General features: G+C 36.3%; 1 protein-coding gene across 2 annotated transcripts in view; it reads left to right on the top strand.

Moving 5' to 3' along the window:
* Positions 1–18,864, top strand: part of zgc:162952 — a 29,139-nt gene extending 10,275 nt beyond the window's left edge. For both annotated transcript variants that reach the window (NM_001431118.1, NM_001089574.2), the window contains 8 exon segments: positions 3,887–4,080; positions 5,693–5,814; positions 6,812–6,860; positions 8,443–8,592; positions 14,060–14,227; positions 14,321–14,404; positions 14,505–14,591; positions 16,825–18,864. In NM_001431118.1, coding sequence (NP_001418047.1) covers positions 3,901–4,080; positions 5,693–5,814; positions 6,812–6,860; positions 8,443–8,592; positions 14,060–14,227; positions 14,321–14,404; positions 14,505–14,591; positions 16,825–16,926 — 942 coding nt within the window. In that variant the 5' untranslated portion in view covers positions 3,887–3,900 and the 3' untranslated portion in view covers positions 16,927–18,864.
* Positions 18,865–19,473: the final 609 nt, after the last annotated feature.

The following is a 19,473-nucleotide window of genomic DNA, read 5'->3' as shown; positions in this document are numbered from 1 at the left end:
ACTCAAACACACCATGCACCCGAGTACACACACACCCCACACACACCCCACACACACACCCCACACACACCCCACACACACCCCCCACACACACACCCCACACACACACACCCCCCACACACACACACACCCCACACACACACACACCCCACACACACCCCACACACACACACACACACACACCCCACACCCCACACACACCCCACACACCACACACCCCACACACACACACACACACACACCCCACACACACACACACCCCACACACACACACACACACACACACACACACACACACACCCCACACACACACACACCCCACACACACACACACAGTAGTAGTAGGGGTATCAAGAATGATGATGAACAGACACAGAGTGAGTTACCAGGCATGAGTGGAGGGTAATGAGCGAGAATCAGAGTCCGTGTATCAGGCTTGGGTCGAGGGCAGGCAGAAAGAATCAGAGTCCGTATATCAGGCGTGGGTCGTGGGCAGGCAGAAGGCGAAGCAAAGTAAGAGACAGGCTGGGGTCGTACACAAGAGATCAGGCTGGGTATAACACTCAGTAATGCTGGCCGGGGCTGAACAAGACTTCGCACTGACTGAGTGTTTGAGTGCGGCTTATATGAGGTACGTGGGTCGTTAACAAGATTCAGATCAGGTGTATGCGCAATCAGTGTAGATGGATGATGTAATGCTAAAATCCGGAGATGGCGGCCTCTGCTGGCCAGCGAGGGGAATGACCGGGACCGAGTCGGTGACAGTAGTAGACCAGATTAAACTGAAAAGTTATGAAGCCAACCCATTAAGTCTCCATGCATTGGGCTTTATTTTAAATACCGTTGCTATACACTGTGAATTTTCTTCAAAAGATCTCCAAAATCCTAAATAATAAACATTTATTCATTATATTTGGAAGGGTCCACATTATTTGTATTGTGCACATTTATTATCACGATATATTGATTTATTGAATATCAGCTTATATCTTTACTCAAGCTTCAAAAAATTTCAATTCCCTGTAAGTTTTCATAGAGGAACCTGCAGAAATCACTCTTGAAGTCTTTTTTTCTTCTGTATTTTAATCGCAGAATGATAAACAAGAACGTTGGATGAAAGATTTTGAATGAAACAGACAGACATAGAAAGGGTTGCAATCTAAGCGTTTTGCTTTTTAGTGAGGTTGTAAAAGCAAAAGGGCTGTGATTGTGCATCTGCTGCTGGAAACACAAAGACTGCATGTGTGTGCTTTACTCATCATGAATACTACTGGATGATTCCCGCTTGAGTAACAAAGCTCTGCGGGTCGGGGATAAAGCGTGCCACTCCGTGCTGTTCCCCAACAGCATCATTGGGCTGTGATGACAGTCACCATTGACTTCAGTGGCCCACATTACTGACAGTGTCGCCACAACATGAAAATACTGATCCATGTACTTATTAGCAGTGTTGGGGGTAACTCATTACAAGTACCGCGAGTTACATAATAATGCTACTTTTCTTAGTAACAAGTAACACGTTACTTAGAAAAAATAAATAAATAATGTAACTCCAGTTACTTTTTAGATGGATTAATATGATTTTAAAAATAGCTTGCTTATTGCTTATTTCTGTAATGGAAGTGTTCTCATTATTTTGAACACATAGAAGAAAAGGGGATTGTCTCAATCGACAGTGATTTCACCGAACTAATATGACAAAAATACAAAAGTAGCAAAAACATTGCTATAAACTTTCATTATTCTATAAATGACATGCATAGCATCAGGAAGTTCTTAGAGGGTAACATTATTCTATTTTTTTTATTAATGTTTTTTTTATGGTAAACAAGGTGTAGGTTATACAGTGGATTAATAAATGCAGAGCTCCTCTATTTCAAAAAGAAGACAAAAACCCTGCAAGTTCTGAAAGAGATCAAGCCTCAGGCAGGTATGGAAAAAGGTACTCAAAAGTAATGTAACTCATTACTTTCCATCTAAAGTAAAGTAATTTTTTGGGAAGTAACTCAATATAGTAATGAATTACTGTCAATAATAACTTTTCCCAACACTGGTTATAAGCACAACTTCTACCTGTTTATCATTTTAGTTAGAGTTAGTTAAGAGTAAGACGCATTGAATGGTCTGTTTTCTGTTGTATATTTGTGCTGAATTTGTGGAGTTTTCTGTATTTGTGACTCAACTTCCCAAGAAAACCACATTAATGTCTCTGACATCACACATTTCCTTTTGCAAATATCCTGTGTGGGTTTAGAGAGACCCACCATAGAGGTACTGTAAAAGTTACTTCTGTCAAAAATGCACCACCAAACACTAAGATTGCTTTTTTGTAATGTTATGTAATTTTCTTTCGTAATGTCATTGTGTTTCTTTTTTTTATCCCTGTGATGTCAGAGATGAATTCTCAGTAAGCATTGCTGTAATCTTCAGCGTCACACAATTTTCAGATTTGATGCTCAGGAACAGATATATATACATTATATTATATCATTCATTCATTTTCTTTTCGGCTTAGTCCCTTTATTAATCTTGGGTCGCCACAGCGGAATGAACCGCTAACTTATCCATTTTTTTTTTTACGCAGCAGATGCCCTTTTCCATCTCTGGGAAACATACATCAACACACTCATTCACACTCACACACTCATACACTACGGACAGTTTAGCCTACCCAATTCACGTGTACCGCATGTCTTTGGACTGTGGGGGAAACCGGAGGTGAGAACATGCAAACTCCACACAGAAACGCCAACTGAGCCGAGGTTTGAACCAGCGACCTTCTTGCTGTGAGGCGACAGCACTACCTACTGCACCACTGTGTCGCCCGTCCAAAAATGATATTTGTGCTAAAGAAAGGTTTTAATAGTAGTAATAATAATAAAAGTACAGTAATAGTATAGTAATAATATAAAAAATATTACTGACCCCAAATTTGTAAACCATACTTTAAATTACATTGAACTACACTGTTTTAATTAACTATGATCTTATATGTGAAGCTGCTTTGACAGCTTATTAGTCAAAAATACCAAGTAAGTTTATTTGATGTATTTGCGGTGGAGTTTATTCAAGCCTTTCTGAAATGATGAGTCACACACAAATGCCATTTGCAGTACACACACACACACACACACACAAAGACACATAATAGTGTTTACAGACACTATGCAGCCATAGTGATTATATTGGTTAAGAATTACATAGCGATTTTACTGTCTCTATTACAAACACGCTTTGTTTAAAAAAAAAAAAGTTTTAAACTTATAAAAATAGTAGAGATTTGTAACAAATATGTTAATCCCAGTTTATTTGCTAAAATTATGTGGACATGTATACATGTTATTATAGAAACACGGTGCCTGTCAGTTAATTTGGTGGGTGGGGAAGACATCACTCCTACGTCACGTTGTGATGGGCCTCCAAATCATAGGGATTTTGGATTAAATTTGTGTCTAAATTAATTTCTCAAATGTCTCTTTGATTTTATTGTGTGCTCAAGTTGTTAATGTCTCATTTGTGTTACGATCTGGAACAGTCAGTCTTTCACCTGCATGCATCTTCCTCTGCATGTTGTCCGCTGCTATTTTAAGAGACTGTTATTCTGCCACTTTTATACCCGCTGCAGCAAACGACAGAGAACCTTCCTACTCATTGAGCTGATCCAGTTCTTACTGTATGATCATCAAACAGGAGCTTCACAAATACGGCTTCCTTCAGACTTAATATTTTATGAGGCTGTTAACAAAGCCCTCTTTGATTTGAAGTACATGTTGTTAAAATTTTATTTAACATTGCATTTTACACTGTTTTCCTTGTTAGCACTCTTCATGGAAAGCTTTTTTTTCAACACCGTTTATGTGTGTGTGTGTGTTTGTTTGGTTTTCAGCGGAGATCTCCAGGATGTGTGAAGTGGACGTTTCGTCTGAGCCCACGAGCCCGACACTCTGCAATGAGTCTTCTGACACGTACTGCCATGTGGACCGCTGGCAGAAATTGCGCACTGCTGTCCGCAAGCTGGAGTTCTGGGAGAACTTCACACATGAGCTGATTGGCAGTGGATTCTTCTCGAAGGTCTACAAGGTAACACTTGAAATCTCTGAAATCTGTTGACATGGTTGTTATAATAGTGATTATGAAAGTGAGTGCTAAAATATTTTAACAGATATGATTGCCTCAGTCCTGTAACACATTTGTTTGTTGAGATTTTTTTGTTGCAACAAATTTAGGAGAATTGGTAACTTTTACTAATGGTGTTTTTGTTTTTGGCAGTTCTAGTGACTTTCTTTACATTTAAAAAAAAAAAAATCTATGAAGTTATAGAAGCTTGTTTTAACCAAAATAAAGTCATTTTGACTTTATCTTATAGTTCATATTTGTTCTTTATTTTTGTTTGAGAGTGTCCTAAATTTAATGTACAGTGCTCAACATATATGAGTACACTCTTCAAAAATCTAGCTTTTAAATTCATAGTTTTAACAGGAAGCTGTACAATATTATATTTGTGCATATACATTAGATTAGTCAGTTCTGAAGTCAAATCTGGAGCTTATCTAACAAAATAACTTACGATAACGGTCCAGAAGCTAGTACACACAAATTTAAATGTTATAGAAATATATTAAATATACATTTTAAAAAGAGAAACAAAATCAACAGAAGCAAAAAAAAAATTTATTGTTTGCAGTTTGTTTTTGCAATCTTTTGCTTGAATTTAATTATATTATTTTTCAATTTCTAAATATGTTTGGTGACTAAAATATTATTTTCATAAATATTTCTGTTTAATAAATCTGTTTTGTTTAAATGTACTAAAATACATTGCCTATATTCACTGAGAAACAGATAAAAATATTCATTTTCAAAATGGGGTGAACTCAATTATGCTTAGCACTGTACAGTTGCAATTGAAAAGTTGCAATTGAAAATCGAATTGTTCCCCAGATTTGATTTTTTTACATCTGATCATTTTAAGTTATAAACAATTGCTTCAAATAATTACAAGAAATTATCCAAAATGCAAGAATAACTATAAACTGAAATAGTGAAAAAAAATTCAATTCACAGGAAAAAACTTAATAATTGCATAATATACACTGTAGTTTTACATCATATATTTCTGAAGAAAAAAAAAACTTAATTATTCTCAGAATAATAAAGAAAAAAAATCAGATAAAGTAAAAATTTCTTCCTTTGGGTGGAATCAAGTTTGATTACTTTGTGTGCGAGTGTGTATAATGTCTTTCCAATAATAAGTCTTATAGTGAAGTCTGTCATTTGACATGCATTAAGCAGACCGATAAATATACTGTAAAAGGAAGTTATATATTGTTGTACTTTAGAAGGTCCTCCAGTGTGTGTGTGTGTGTGTGTATGTGTGTTTGTGTCCTGCATTCATACAGTGCAGTATTGTAGTCCTGCTCATTAGGACACGTTTGTCCTCTATGTCCCGTTGAGGAGGCCTTCGTGCCTCAGTACATGATGGCCATTAATGGGTTCCTCATGAGTCCCTGTTATTATATAAGCGATGATTGCACAGCTCAACTGTCATTAGTTCTGGCCATTCCTGTGTGTTAACATGAAAGCATTTCTCTGTTATTGGGAAGAAAGGAATGTGTTAATGTCTCTTTAGGATTTATTCCCTTATCCTGTTCTGCTTTTTTATTTATTGTCATTTCATTGAATTTAATTCCAGGTGATCCACAACACCACACGGAAGGTGATGGTAGTAAAGATATATAAGAATGATGTTGATCAGGACAGCATTGTACGAGAAATCAGCCTGCTGCAGAAACTTTCACACCCCAACATCGTGAGGTATTTCTGTTTAACTGTCCATCCATCCATCCATTCCTTTGTCTGTCCTTCTGTCTGTCAGTTTATCTTTTTGTTTTTGTATATCCATCCATCCATCCATCCATCCATTCATCTATCCTACCTTCCTACCTAATGGTGGCTCAGAGTTGATAGATGAAGAGTCACAGTTATAGTCTTATAGTCTTTTTATTTATCTCATACTGGAAACAGACTTCCATCTGATGACCGCAGAATTGCTGATAGTGATGTTAACTGTTTTAAGGTTGGATGAATAAACAGCCACAGTGTGCAGTGTTGTAATAGATGCATTGTAGACAACTATGTAGAAGATAAAATAGTTTTTGTGTCCATTTCCACACTTCAGTTTGTTAGTTTTTGTATTAATGGTACAAATTGAGTAATGTGGGCATTTCTAATCTTTAACTGGCAATGAATATACTCGTATCTTACACTTTGGGGACAGACTCAACTGTACAAGATTGTGATGATGAATCCTAACAGGACTGCTAGAGTCAGACCAAGCCCTGTCCAGCTCAGCACTCTTTTATCTTCTGTTAATCTTACACGATGATGACGTGGGTTTGTCTAAGCAATCTCACATTGGATTTTTCCAGTAAGTTTTATGTAAGGACAAATCTATATCCATTCCTGCCTGTGCAGTGTTAATTTATTACAACTTTCCACTCGCTGCCAGCTGTCATCTCCCAATAACCGATCACAGTCATTTTCACCCATGAACAAAATGGCAGAATGGGACAGAAACCATATGAGGTCACCATGACAAGGGGAAATATAGTTTTATTTACACATATTTGAAGCTTCACTGATTCATGGCTGTAATAGATCTTTAGGTTGATGACTTGAGTATCACTTTTTAACTTGATGTTGAATTTCTGCATAGTTGACCAATTAGTCTAAACTGCCTCAACATTACAGATTTAGGCCATAAGTTATTCTGAGTGTTTGTTACTTCCTCTCATTTCTCTTTTCCCCCCAGGTATCTGGGTATTTGTGTCAAAGAAGACAAGCTGTACCCTATTCTGGAGGTGAGTTTGTTCTTTGTTTCTTATAATGCATTATATTTTTCTTTGAAATATTACACTTACCGGCCACTTTATTAGGTACATCTGTCTAACTGCTGATTAACGCAAATTTCTAATCAGCCTATCACATGGCAGCAACTCAATGCATTTAGGCATGCAGACATGGTCAAGATGATCTGCTGCAGTTCAAACCGAGCATCAGAATGGGGAAGAATGATGATTTAAGTGACTTTGAATGTACCATGGTTATTGGTGCCAGACGGGCTGGTCTGAGTATTTCAGAAACTGCTGATCTGCTGAGATATTCACACACAACCATTTCTAGGCTCTACGAAGAATGGTCAGAAAAAGAGAAAATATCCAGTGAGCGATTCTGTGGGCACAAATGCCTTGTTGATGCCAGAGGTCAGAATGACCAGACTGATTATAACTGATAGAAAGGCAACAGTAACTCAAATAACCACTCGGTGCAACCAGGGTATGCAGAAGAGCATCTCTGAATGCACAACACGTCCAACCTTGAGGCGGATAGGCTACAGCAGCAGAAGACCACACCGGATGCCGCTCCTGTCATCTAATAACAGAAAACTGAGGCTACAATTCACACAGGCTCACCAAAATTGGACAATACAAGATTGGAAAGTGTTGCCTGGTCTGATGAGTCTCGATTTCTGCTGCGGAATTTGAATGGTAGGGTCAGAACTTGGCATCAACAACATGAAAGCATGGATCCATCCTGCTTTGTATCAATAGTTCAGGCTGGTGGCGGTGTAATGGTGTGGGGACATTTTCTTGGCACACTTTGAGCCCATTAGTACCAATTGATCATCATGTCAACGCCACAGCCTACCTGAGTATTGTTGCTGACCATGTCTATCCCTTTATGACCACAGTGTACCCATCTTTTGATGGCTACTTCCAGCAGGATAACACACCATATCATACAGCGCGAATCATCTAACACTGGTTTCTTGAACATGACAATGAGTTCACTGTACTCAAATGACCTCCACTGTCACCAGATCTCAATAGAATGGAGCACCTTAGGGATGTGGTGGAACGGGAGATTAGCATTATGGATCTGCAATAATGCATGACGCTATCATGTCAATGTGGACCAAAATCTCTGAGGAATATTTCCACTAACTTGTTGAATCTATGCCACAAAAGATTAAGGCAGTTCTGAAGGCAAAAGGGGGTCCAATCCAGTACTATTAAGGTGTACCTAATAAAGTGGCCGGTGAGTGTACAAACTGCACTTTTATTGGACTCCATAATACACTTTTTTTCTCCTAAGCTGTTCTCTTTAAAGACTGCAGCACAACTTATCAATTCAGTTGCTCATTTTTGATGTGCATGCAGGAATTTATTTGGTAAATGTGTTTCTATCTTATTTTTTTCTTATTGAATAAAATGTTTATCCTGCCTGCTTGTGCACATACATTTTATGCAAATTTTAAAAATGTATGCGCATCATGGCCGTAGCATTTTTTAAGTGATATTCCAAAAAATGAGCGTAAAAATAGGTGGGTGGAATCATAGCTAGAACAGAAGTGCATGTTTGTGTGTGTGTTTCTCTCGACAGTATGTGAGTGGAGGATGTCTAGAGGAGCTGTTAGCCAGGCAGGATGTGCCTTTGTGCTGGAGAGAGAAAGTAGACCTGGCCTCCGACATCACCAGAGGGATGATTTACCTCCACTACAAGAACATTTACCACAGGGATCTCAACTCTAAGGTACAGCATGGCTCTCAGTCACGCTCATCTACAGTCACAATAGTAGATCAGCAATCTAGTGTTACAGGGAGTTGTTCTCCCCTGAGAAATGCAGACAGAGATGTTTGCGCTTGAGAGTTTCACTGGTTGCCAGGATTCACACGAGTGCTCACCAAACCTAGGCCGATGGTGGCACAACAAGGCTACTCCATTGTGATGGTAATACACGTTCCCATTCTGTGTCTCTCTCCCTACACTTCCCATCTCATTTGAGAGTCCAGAAATGCGCAGAGTATAGGCTTGCAGATCCCCCACCCTTTGGTTTTCAGCCCGGCCTTGTCTCTCAGCCGCTGTCTATTTGTCAGCCTTTCAGATCTGAACAATGAGCAGACAAAAATGCCAGCCACACCATTTGCAGTACTGTGACATCTAGCATGCTGGTTAGCGGGACCAGCGTTTGCTTGTCATTTGACATGAAAGTTGGCACAATTGTGGGAAGCTTTCCGAAAATTTAAGCTGTTACTTGCTTTTGAGACGTTCATTTAGAAAAGGTTCATTAGGCTGATTGGAACAATGTGTTGCGAGAAATGAATGAAGAGAAGCTGAAAGTTTCATATGCCAAATTTTTAAGTGCATCAAATACTTCATAGTTTATGTGACACAATGGCTCAGTGGTTAGCACTTTCACCTCACAGCAAGAAGGTTGCAAGCTCAAGTCCCAGCTGGGTCAGTAGGCATTTCTGTTTGGAGTTTGCATGTTCTCCCCATGTTCACATGGGTTTGCTGTAGGTGTTCCCGTTTCCCTCACAGTCTAAAGAAATGCACTAAAGGTGAATTGAATAAAGTAAATTGACCGTAGTAGTGTATGAGTGTGAATGAGTGTGTATGGGTGTTTCCCAATACTGGGTTGCAGCTGGAAGGGCATCCACTGTGTAAGACATATGCTGGATAAGTTGGTGGTTCATTCTGCTGTGGTGACCCCTGATGAATAAAGGGACTAAGCTGAAAGAAAATGAATGAATTAACTTCATCGTTTAATTTTCATACCTTTTTTAAGTGCAGAATTATGGCCGTAAACCAGTATTTTCTAAAACGTAGCTGTTTACTACCACATATTGTTATTTTATGCCAAAAAAGACACTGTAAAGGACATAATTACAACATATTCAGTCGACAATATTTTTAGACCTCTTGTGAAATTTAAAGTCTATTTCCAATATTTCCCACGTGGGCATAACAGTGGCGCAGTGGGTAGCCCCATCGCCTCACAGGAAGAAGGTCACTGGTTCGAGCCCCAGCTGGGCCGCGTGGCATTTCTGTGTGGAGTTTGCATGTTCTCCCCGTGTTTATGTGGGTTTCCTCCAGGTGCTCCGGTTTCCTCCACAGGTCCGAAGTTGTACGCTACAGGTGAATTGAATAAACTGTATTAACCGTAGTATATGTGTTTAAATGTGATTGTGTATGGGTGTTTCCCAAAACTGGGTTGCAGCTGGAAGGGCATCCACTGTGTAAAACATGTGCTGGATAAGTTGGTGGTTCATTCTACTGAGGCGACCCTGATGAATATAAGACTAAGCTAAAAGAAAATGAATTCTTGTTTAATCTTAATTCTAATCTAATTTTTATTTGCACATATTTTGTTATTTTAGGGCAAAAAAACAGAGTAAAGGACATATTTACTACATATTCAGTTGACGACAACATTTTTAGACCTCCTGTGAAATTTTTCAATCTTTTTCAGATATTTCCTAAGTGCTGTTTGACTAAGTTCAACATTTTTAAGCATAATAGTTGTAATTACTCATTTATTTTGTCTTTGCCATGATGACAGCACATAACATTTTGCTAGTTATTTAACAAGATACTAGGTAGATTACAATAACTAGGCAGGTTTGGTTAGTGTCCTAACTATTGGATACGGCAAGACAAAGCAAGTTTATTTACATAGCACATTTCATACACAGTGGCAATTCAAAGTGCTTTACACAAACAGGAATAAAAGAGACAAGTATAAGAAAATAAAAACAAATAATAAAAAAAAAGTTACACATTTTAAAAAAGAATGAAAAAGAAAAGAAAGACTCAATAGTGCATTCTGTCGGACACATCTCAGTTTTCATATGGTAAAGTTTCGGATGGGAGGGGACATCTTCCCCCCTTAGATGTACTGTTTGCATTATACTATACTTTTTGTACTATATACCGTTTTGCATCTGCACAACTCTGGTGTGCACTCCTTACCATGTGCCCTTAAGTCATAGGTGTCAAACTGGATTCCTGGAGGGTCGCAGCGCTGCAGTTTTGCTCCAACCCTAATCAAACACAGCTGATCCAAATAATCAAGGCGTTCAAGACTACTAGAGACTATTAAGCAGGTGTGAGTTGGAGGTGATTGAAGGTAAATTGCGCAGAGCTGTGGCCCTCCAGGAATTGAGTTTGAGACCATTGCCTTAAGTGTAGTTGTTACCTATATTTGTAGATTATTTTATATGTGTAATTGTTTGTATTGTAATTTCTTTTTAAATCTCTACTTTTTGTATTAATATTATATGTTAGGCACCTAGGGTCTGAGAGTAACGCAATTTCAATTATCTGTATGTCCTGTACATGTGGTTGAATTGACAATAAAGCTGACTTTGAAAAAGGAGATTATTAATATTGATCTTAATAGCTTTTAAATTTAAAAAAAAAAAGTTTATTTTTTTATTCCTGCCAAACTAAAAGAACTTTCTTTAGGGGAAATATATGTGGAAATACTATGAAAAATGTCTTTGCTCTGTTAAACATCACTTGGGAAATATTTGAACAGTAAAAAAAAAATTCACATGAGTGCTAGTCATTTTATATGCAACAATATAGAGAGAGATGCCATCAGATATTTTATTTTTGTATTGAATCAAGCAACCTCAGTGCCCTTATTTCAAACCCAGCCATTATCAGCAGAGCCGGAGGGTGCTGTAACGCTCCCTATGCATGAGTTACTCTTTCTAAATTGGGAGATTTCTAGGCTCAAGGGCTGCACTTGGAGTTTTCTTAGTCCTGTAATCATAGCATAGGTCAGTGTTTGGGATAGAGCCTCAGCTGTGGTTTCTAATTCAACCCAGATGCAGAAAGTTAATGTTTTCTCCATCAGCACTTTCTGCTCCAAGAGTCTCTCTGCTTTAAGTAACGTCTGGCTGATACCTGGAGTCCCTTTACTCTGGTCAGCCTCACAGGCTCCTCATTGCTCTTTTCATTAAAATAGCAGGCCGTTTCTCACACCCACAGTCATTCAGCCTTAAAGGCACAATCCATGTTTTATTTATTCATTTATTATGTATTTATGGAAATAGGCTCATTTTACAAGTTACCTAGAGTAAAACAGACGAGAGCACTTTTATTTTAGCTTAGCATAAATCATTGAATCCGATTGAACCAATGACTGGATTAGACCATTAGCATCTCGCTCAATAAATAAAAACAGTTTGGATAATATTCCTATTTGAAGCTTTGTTCTTCTGTAGTTACATTAATATATGGCTTTGAGGTGCAATGAAATTGGATGGAAAATTAAGGACACTGTTTTAATTTTTTGCTAATGGTCTAATTCAATTCAATCATCTATGCTAAGCTAAGCTAAAATGCTCCTGCCAGACATGGAAATCAACTGATGGGATTTAAAAATGTTAAACCCAGCAGTTTAACTCTACATGGGTTGAAAAACAAACATATTTCCCTAAAAAAAAAAAAAGTTCCTTTAAACAGATTTCCAGCCTTAATGTTGTTTGTAGCCATGACACATCATCACTCTAAACCATTCAGACTGAGGTGAGGTATAACATTTCATAGCTGTACCTCAGGAGTTTGACAAACGGAAGAGGGGAATTGTAGGCGGTCGAGACCCTTTGGCGAGATGCGGGGTCTGCTGAATAATTCATTACACCAAGAAACAGCCTTGGTTTGAGTTCTGCTTCAGCCACAGGGCTCATTGTCTCTAAAGGCCATTCATAGACATGATACACACACACACACACACTAAAGCACACAACAACAGCCATGCATTTTACTGTTTTTATACGTCAATCATCTGTACTGTTTAGATGACATTTAGCTTCTTTATATGAAACTCCATACTCAGTAAGCACATGGGTCAAGCTTTCTGTTTGTTTGCTTGATTATAAGGTGAAATGCCTTACAGAAGTGTGCTAGACCAGTGTACTAGTGTTTTTACATTTTGCAAACTTGGCTCTAGGGAATCAAATGGGGACGCAAGGGAATTACCTAGATGTAATAAATGTAGTTGATTGATGGATTATTATTATTTTATTTTTTATTTTTTCTTAAATTATTATTTTCAGTTTTTGTTTGTGTATTTGATGTTGTGTTGGTGTCTATTGTGTTGTGTCATTCTTGTTATGTGAGGCACCACCGTGTCCGAATGAATTGTCCCAAGGGGATTAATAAAGCTTTAAACTAAGACCCTCTGAAAAAAGGAATGAGAAATATTTAAAAAGTGTGATTTGTTAAATTATCTAATGAATAAAACTAGTCATTAAGATTCATAAACTGTATAAAAACAAAGAGAAATCTGATTAAAATAATCTAACAAAATCCAAAATGTGATTAAATATTCTAATAAAAAAATTAATGCTTCATTAAAGTTTCGTTTAAAAATGTAAATTTTTTTGTTATATTTGTAATGAAAATTATTTTATTTCTAAGATTATTGTACTAAATATTTTAATGAATAAATATGAACATAGATTAGATTAAAACGCATACTAAAATATGTAACAAGCAAGTAAATGTTTATATTAAGTTCTAAAATAAGTGTAAAAAATGGTGTCAATATAAAATAAACTATATAGATGACTTTAAGATAGGGGTCTCTCAACAGAAGATCATCTTATATGGGGGATTATGAGATCTAAAATATATGCCTTCAGATTTTATACTCTGCAAGAGCTTTGTTGGACGTTGTAGCGACTAACTTTCTGTTAGTTTTTACCGCCCCCTTTTGGTAGCAAAGAAAAGTGCATTTCTTTAATGTTGAATGCATGTGTTTATTTTTTTAGTCTATGATTTACGCAGGTTTTGCCTCGTGTTGCTTGCTATATATCGAGTATGTTTACTTCATTATTTAAAAAGAAAGACTTCTGTATATCAAGCTATTTACACAAAATATAATAGTAAATACAGTTCAAAGATTTGAAGTAGAAATCATTCGGCAAAAATGCAATATTAAGCAGCACAGCATTTATGATATAGGTATATATAAGTATATTGCAAGTATTAATATCATCATATTAGAATGATTTCTAAAGTATCAAATGCTGAAAGTGTACAAAATAAATAGGAAAAAAATAATTAAGCATCATCAACAACTATGTTTCATAATATTAGAGATTTACTGTATGTTTTACAATTCTAAAAGTGAAACTAAATTATTATTAGTGGAAAGAGAATGAAAATGTAAAATAGGTCTTGTGTGAACTCCTCTCTCCCACAGAACTGTCTAATAAGGATGACTGCGAGAGGCAGAGAGGCGCTGGTCACAGATTTTGGTTTGGCACGAGAGGTTGTTGAGCTTCCATCAAAGGACCGGAAGCTGTCTCTTGTAGGCTCTGCATTCTGGATGGCCCCTGAGATGCTGCGTGGAGAACCGTATGACCGCAAGGTAAAAACCTAAAAAAATTCAGAGCAAGTCATGAAACTGTGCTGAGATTTGCAGGCTTCTTACTAAATCTGATTTTGCTTTATAAAATGGTAGGTGGACGTGTTTTCTTTTGGGATTGTTTTATGTGAAATTCTGGCCAGGATCCCAGCAGACCCAGAAATCCTTCCAAGAACGCAGGTCAATATAAATAACACCATCGACACTGTCAGAATTCAGTGTGTGCATTTATTTATTAAAAAATCTGTATTTGTTTTATGATTGTTTGTGTGTGTTGCAGGACTATGGTCTGGATGTATCAGCGTTTAGGAAAATGGTCAGTGGGTGTCCTCAGCGTCTTTTGGAGCTGGCAGCCAGCTGCTGTCTAGTAAGTGACCCTGTTAACAGTCACATTTATAAAAAATGAACGCTAGTGATGCACCAATCTTGATATAACACATGCAAATATGAAAGCACTAATGCATTGAGAAAGTATAATAATCAATTTAAAAAACACAGATATGCGCAAATTCTCACAACACATGCAAATAAAGAAACACACTGCAAATAGCACAGACTACAATGCAAATAATATATGGAACCCAAAAGTGACGAACCCAACTGCTTCCTGTTTACTTATTTGCATAATTTTTTTTTGTTCCCGGAATAATTTTTACATGCTAACATTCAAATAACAGTTCATTTAAACTCTAATTGTGCAATTTTCTGATTATTGGGGCTAAAAACACAAACAACAAGGAACTATATGACAAGGATATTAAAATAAAGAGAAAAATCTCAAATCTCAGACAACATCACTGACTCTAAACAGAAAGCAGCTGCGTTTGTCATGTTGTGGGGTTCTCTGACACATTTCCGTTTTGGTCTGCACTATTGATCTTATCGTATCTGTGGATTTTAACGGTTGTATTAAATACCGGTGTAACTGCTTTTTTAAAGCACTAAGTTTAATGATGTTAAGACTGAAGGGCTTTATTCTAAAAACACAACTGCCTGGAGGTACTTGCGTGACTACTTGCCACAAAACATAAAACAAAAATAGACAAAACATTCTTCTTTTAATCTCTTAAAGTTGATTAATTCTACAATTAAAGGCAAAGCTTATGGAAATGAAAACAGATGAATGGAACATACACTAACCTTTAGACAGATTTTCACTTATGAAGTAACCAAAAATCCTTCATGTGATTGCCTAAACATTAGCTTAAAATGGAAACATGCAGTTTGTGTTATTTTATTTAATGTTGAATCATAAAATGGCAGTAGTAGACATTTAAATCAATAGTTCACCACAAATTACAAATGTACTCACTCTAAAATGGTTCCAGAAAAAAGGTTGGAAAACTGTACCTGTTGACTTTTGTTGTAGGAAAAACGAATACAATGGGTACCAATTTTTCCAATATTTTTCAATGTATTTATTCTGTTCAAGAGAAAAAAACTAAATCATTTACTCACTTGTTACAAACCTGTTTAAAGAATTATCCTATTTAGTGAACCATCCCTTAAATAAAGGTCAATTGTAGGTCAATTGGTAACTTTATTTCAAGTCACAATTCACGCTACAGTACCATTAACTGAGACTATTCGCTCAAAAAACTGCTTCTTATTAATAGTTAGTTAGGTGGAAGTTGGGTTTAAGTTCTGTGTGGGAATAGAAGAAGAATAAAGTCATACTTTATAACTACCAAAACACAGTAAGGGCCCTATCATACACCCGGCGCAAGATGCGTTTGGTGCGATTTGTTGCTGTTTTCAGCTCAGCACAACACTAATTTTCATGTTTTGCACCTCGTTGTTTAAATGGCAAATCCATGGGTGTGCAGGTCTGAAAAGGAGGTGTGTTTAGGCGCATCATTGGCACGTTTCTATTTTGAAGAATTGAAAGAGGCTGCGCCATTACACACGGTTTTAGTTGGTCAAAGTCCAGCGCAGAGTGCGTTAGTTTTGCTGGTCCAAAATGTGTGCACATTGCTGAATACACACAAGATGTACAGAAATACACAAATATCTTTACATTTGAAAAAAAATAAATAGATTTTACAAAATTATATTTTCATGGCTCTTAAAGAGAATGGGAGAGTAGACTCTGATTAGTTTAATGCACATTACACTCAAAACACACCTGTAACTCATTAAGAGAATAAGCTCAACCCTGTTAGACCAAGTGCCACAACGCAAAATGTATTTGCTCGTCCTTAAAATAACAAAAGTGGATTCTGACATGCTCTTAATGCTTTTGCACTTTAGACTTTGTGCCTAGATTGTTAAAATAGAGCCCTGATATTGCAGTTAATAGCATGAACTGTGACTTAAGCTAAAGTGTTACCGCTCAATTTGTTGAAGTTACATGTTGTGTTTTCTGTGAGTGCTATGCTGGATATACATTAGCAAATGAAAATCCGTTAAACAAGATCAGTGATGTACAACTAATTTTATAATAAGTGTGTAATCAATCACGGTTAATCGCACAAAAAGGGTGCAAATAATTGTGATTTTAATCTATTTAGAGTCCTATTAACAACTAACAGATTTGCTGCATAGAAAAGATATTCTGTTTTAGCAGTGCCTTGTTTCTTAACGTCTGCTCTCTGATGCAGCTCGACGCATTCAGAAGACCCTCGTTCACAGAGCTTCAAGATGAGTTGGGGGAGATTGCTGAGAGTTTGGAAACTCCTCACTCTGAGCTCACCACAGGCTGACCACCCTATGCTATCCCATCAGCCCCTGCAGTCAGACACACACACAGATGAAGTTCTGTACATAGACATTAGTGCAATGACAAAAGCAGCAAAACTTTCCGACTGGATTGTCTGGTCTCTATTTATTATGGACGCTCTGAAAGTGACTACATGGCCCTACTGTTCGGCACAGCTGTACATAGCATATTCTGTGCAATAAATAGTAATTGTATATCAAGAGAAATGTCGTATCAGGTTCCGGCTAAAATGTTTACCTGTTTGCAGTGTCATCTACAATGCTACAGATTTTTTAAGTGTATTGTATGTTTTGTATAGGAATCATTTTATATTCAAAAACCCAGAATTAAGGTTTGAGGATAAAGCTAACCATTGATAAAAGGACTAACTTTTAAATAACCAAATAATATTTTCATAAGCTTCAGTAAATGATCAATTAAGAAAGTGATTTATACTTATTTTGGTACCAACTTTCTAGTTAGGAAAAAAGCGCACTTGCATTGATTGATTTTTGAAAAGTGATGAGAGCGCGCTTTTTTTTTTTTTGTAAACAATATGAGCAAGCACTCTTAACTTGTGGTTTTGCTTTCACTGGAAGCTGAACTGCTTATTTCTAGAAATTCTCCTCAAGAGTCATCAGGATGAAGTCTTTTCCCTGCCTGCAGGTGCCTCCGTGCTGCTGGATTGTACTGCCAATTGTTTTGTTAACAATTATCCATACAAAGCTTTAGTATTTCATATTTGCACGCAGGTTTTATGTGTTCATTTTAGTTTCCTTTTTTTTTTTTTTTTTTGCAGTTTGTTGCGAGTCATCAGCACAAATATATGAATCCAAGCTTAAGATGGCACTCCAATAAACAGTGACGACAAATTTCTCTTTAAACGTAAAGTGTCTCACATAATTTGTTCAGATGGGTCGTTATTGAATAAAACATGTGGTTGAATTTTTCTAAAACTGGATGAGGTTTGCACAAATCAGAAAACCTGACAAGCATAGAGGGAAAAAAATCACTTGGTAATCCTAAAGTCAGTATCACTAACCATATCAAATGCATAATCTGACTGTTATTTTTTTTAGTGATGGTACAATAAATATGCATTTATCATTTACTCACCCTCAAGTTGTTCTAAATATGTATCATTTTATTTCTCCTCCTCAACACAAAATATAGTTTTTACATGTTTGTAAACACATCTTTGACGAAACCTATTTACTTCTATTGTAGGCAAAAATAATAAATTCAATTTTCTAGTTTGCTTAACTTTTTTTTTTTTCTTGTTCCCAGTAGTCCTCTCAATTTACTTGTTTTGTTTATCTCAGCTTACATTCTCTAATTCACATAGCCCAATTATTTTATTTTTTCTTTCAATCTAATTTTTCCAATCGCCGAACTTTGATTCCTTCTTACAACTTAATTTTCTGGTTTTACAACTATTTTTTTAACCAAATTTTTCTAGTTCTCACAGCTTATTTTGTTTGCTTAATTTGTTTAGTTATTGCCATTTAATTTTTATTATTTGTATATATATGTGTGTGTGTGTATATATGTGTGTGTGTATATATATATATATATATATATATATATATATATATATATATATATATATATATATATATATATATATAAATGATAAAATCAGTATACATAACTACAGCAAATGCACAACTTAGCAGTTTATTTGTTTTTAGTCTTGGCGTTTAAAGTATTCTTAAGTTCTGGTAAGCTGTTTTAATCATTGTGCTTTATCTGTGAAATGACTCTAGAACATCATTCAAATGAACTCAAGTCATGCTACTCTCTTTGAATCTAATATCTTTGAATCACAAGCCTCCAGTTTGTATATTCTGAATCTTTCTGCTAGTGTTTTTGTTATGATTTTACGACAAGAGGTGGTGTATGTGAATGCTGTGTATTTTTCAAATAAATTCATTAAAATGTTTCACTCCTGTCTTATTATAAATACACTACTATTACCTTCAAGATTTGTTTAACAATTTTTTCTTATAACCAAAGACTGTAAACCCAAGGCTGAACGGTTCCTTTCTCTGCCTGACAGAAGTTGATGTACGATAAGAAACATTTTTCATTATCAGACAAAAAACGTGCTTTACTTTCATGATTGGTTGCCAGGCAACTTTGATGTTGTCTCTTAAGATCGCCAACAATAAATGGGCTTCTTTGTGGCGCCTGTTATCAAACCACTCGATGCAAATCATTTGAATAATAATGAATGACAATTAGTTTATCATTGGATTAATCTCTGATACTGGGCTGCTGAATTAACTCAGATAACATGTGACTGCCTTATAACCATAGGCCAAGTTTCACATTTTTGCCTGGAGGACAAACACAAGCTCAGAAAAATTATATTTATAAATTAAAAAAAACAACAACACATATGTACATACAAGTTTTTACATTTAGGTAAACTCTTACCTTCAAACTGGGTTTTGGATCTGTTGACATATATTTTCTATTTTTATTTCCCTTAACTCAATTTTTTTCATTTTTTAAAATAAAGTTCATTCATTTTAGTTTCCCCAACTTA

This window comes from Danio rerio, chromosome 5 (genome assembly GCF_049306965.1).
Source record: "Danio rerio strain Tuebingen ecotype United States chromosome 5, GRCz12tu, whole genome shotgun sequence".
NCBI lineage: Eukaryota > Metazoa > Chordata > Actinopteri > Cypriniformes > Danionidae > Danio > Danio rerio.
Note: the sequence above shows the minus strand (reverse complement) of the source record. Positions and strands in the feature narration are given on the sequence as shown.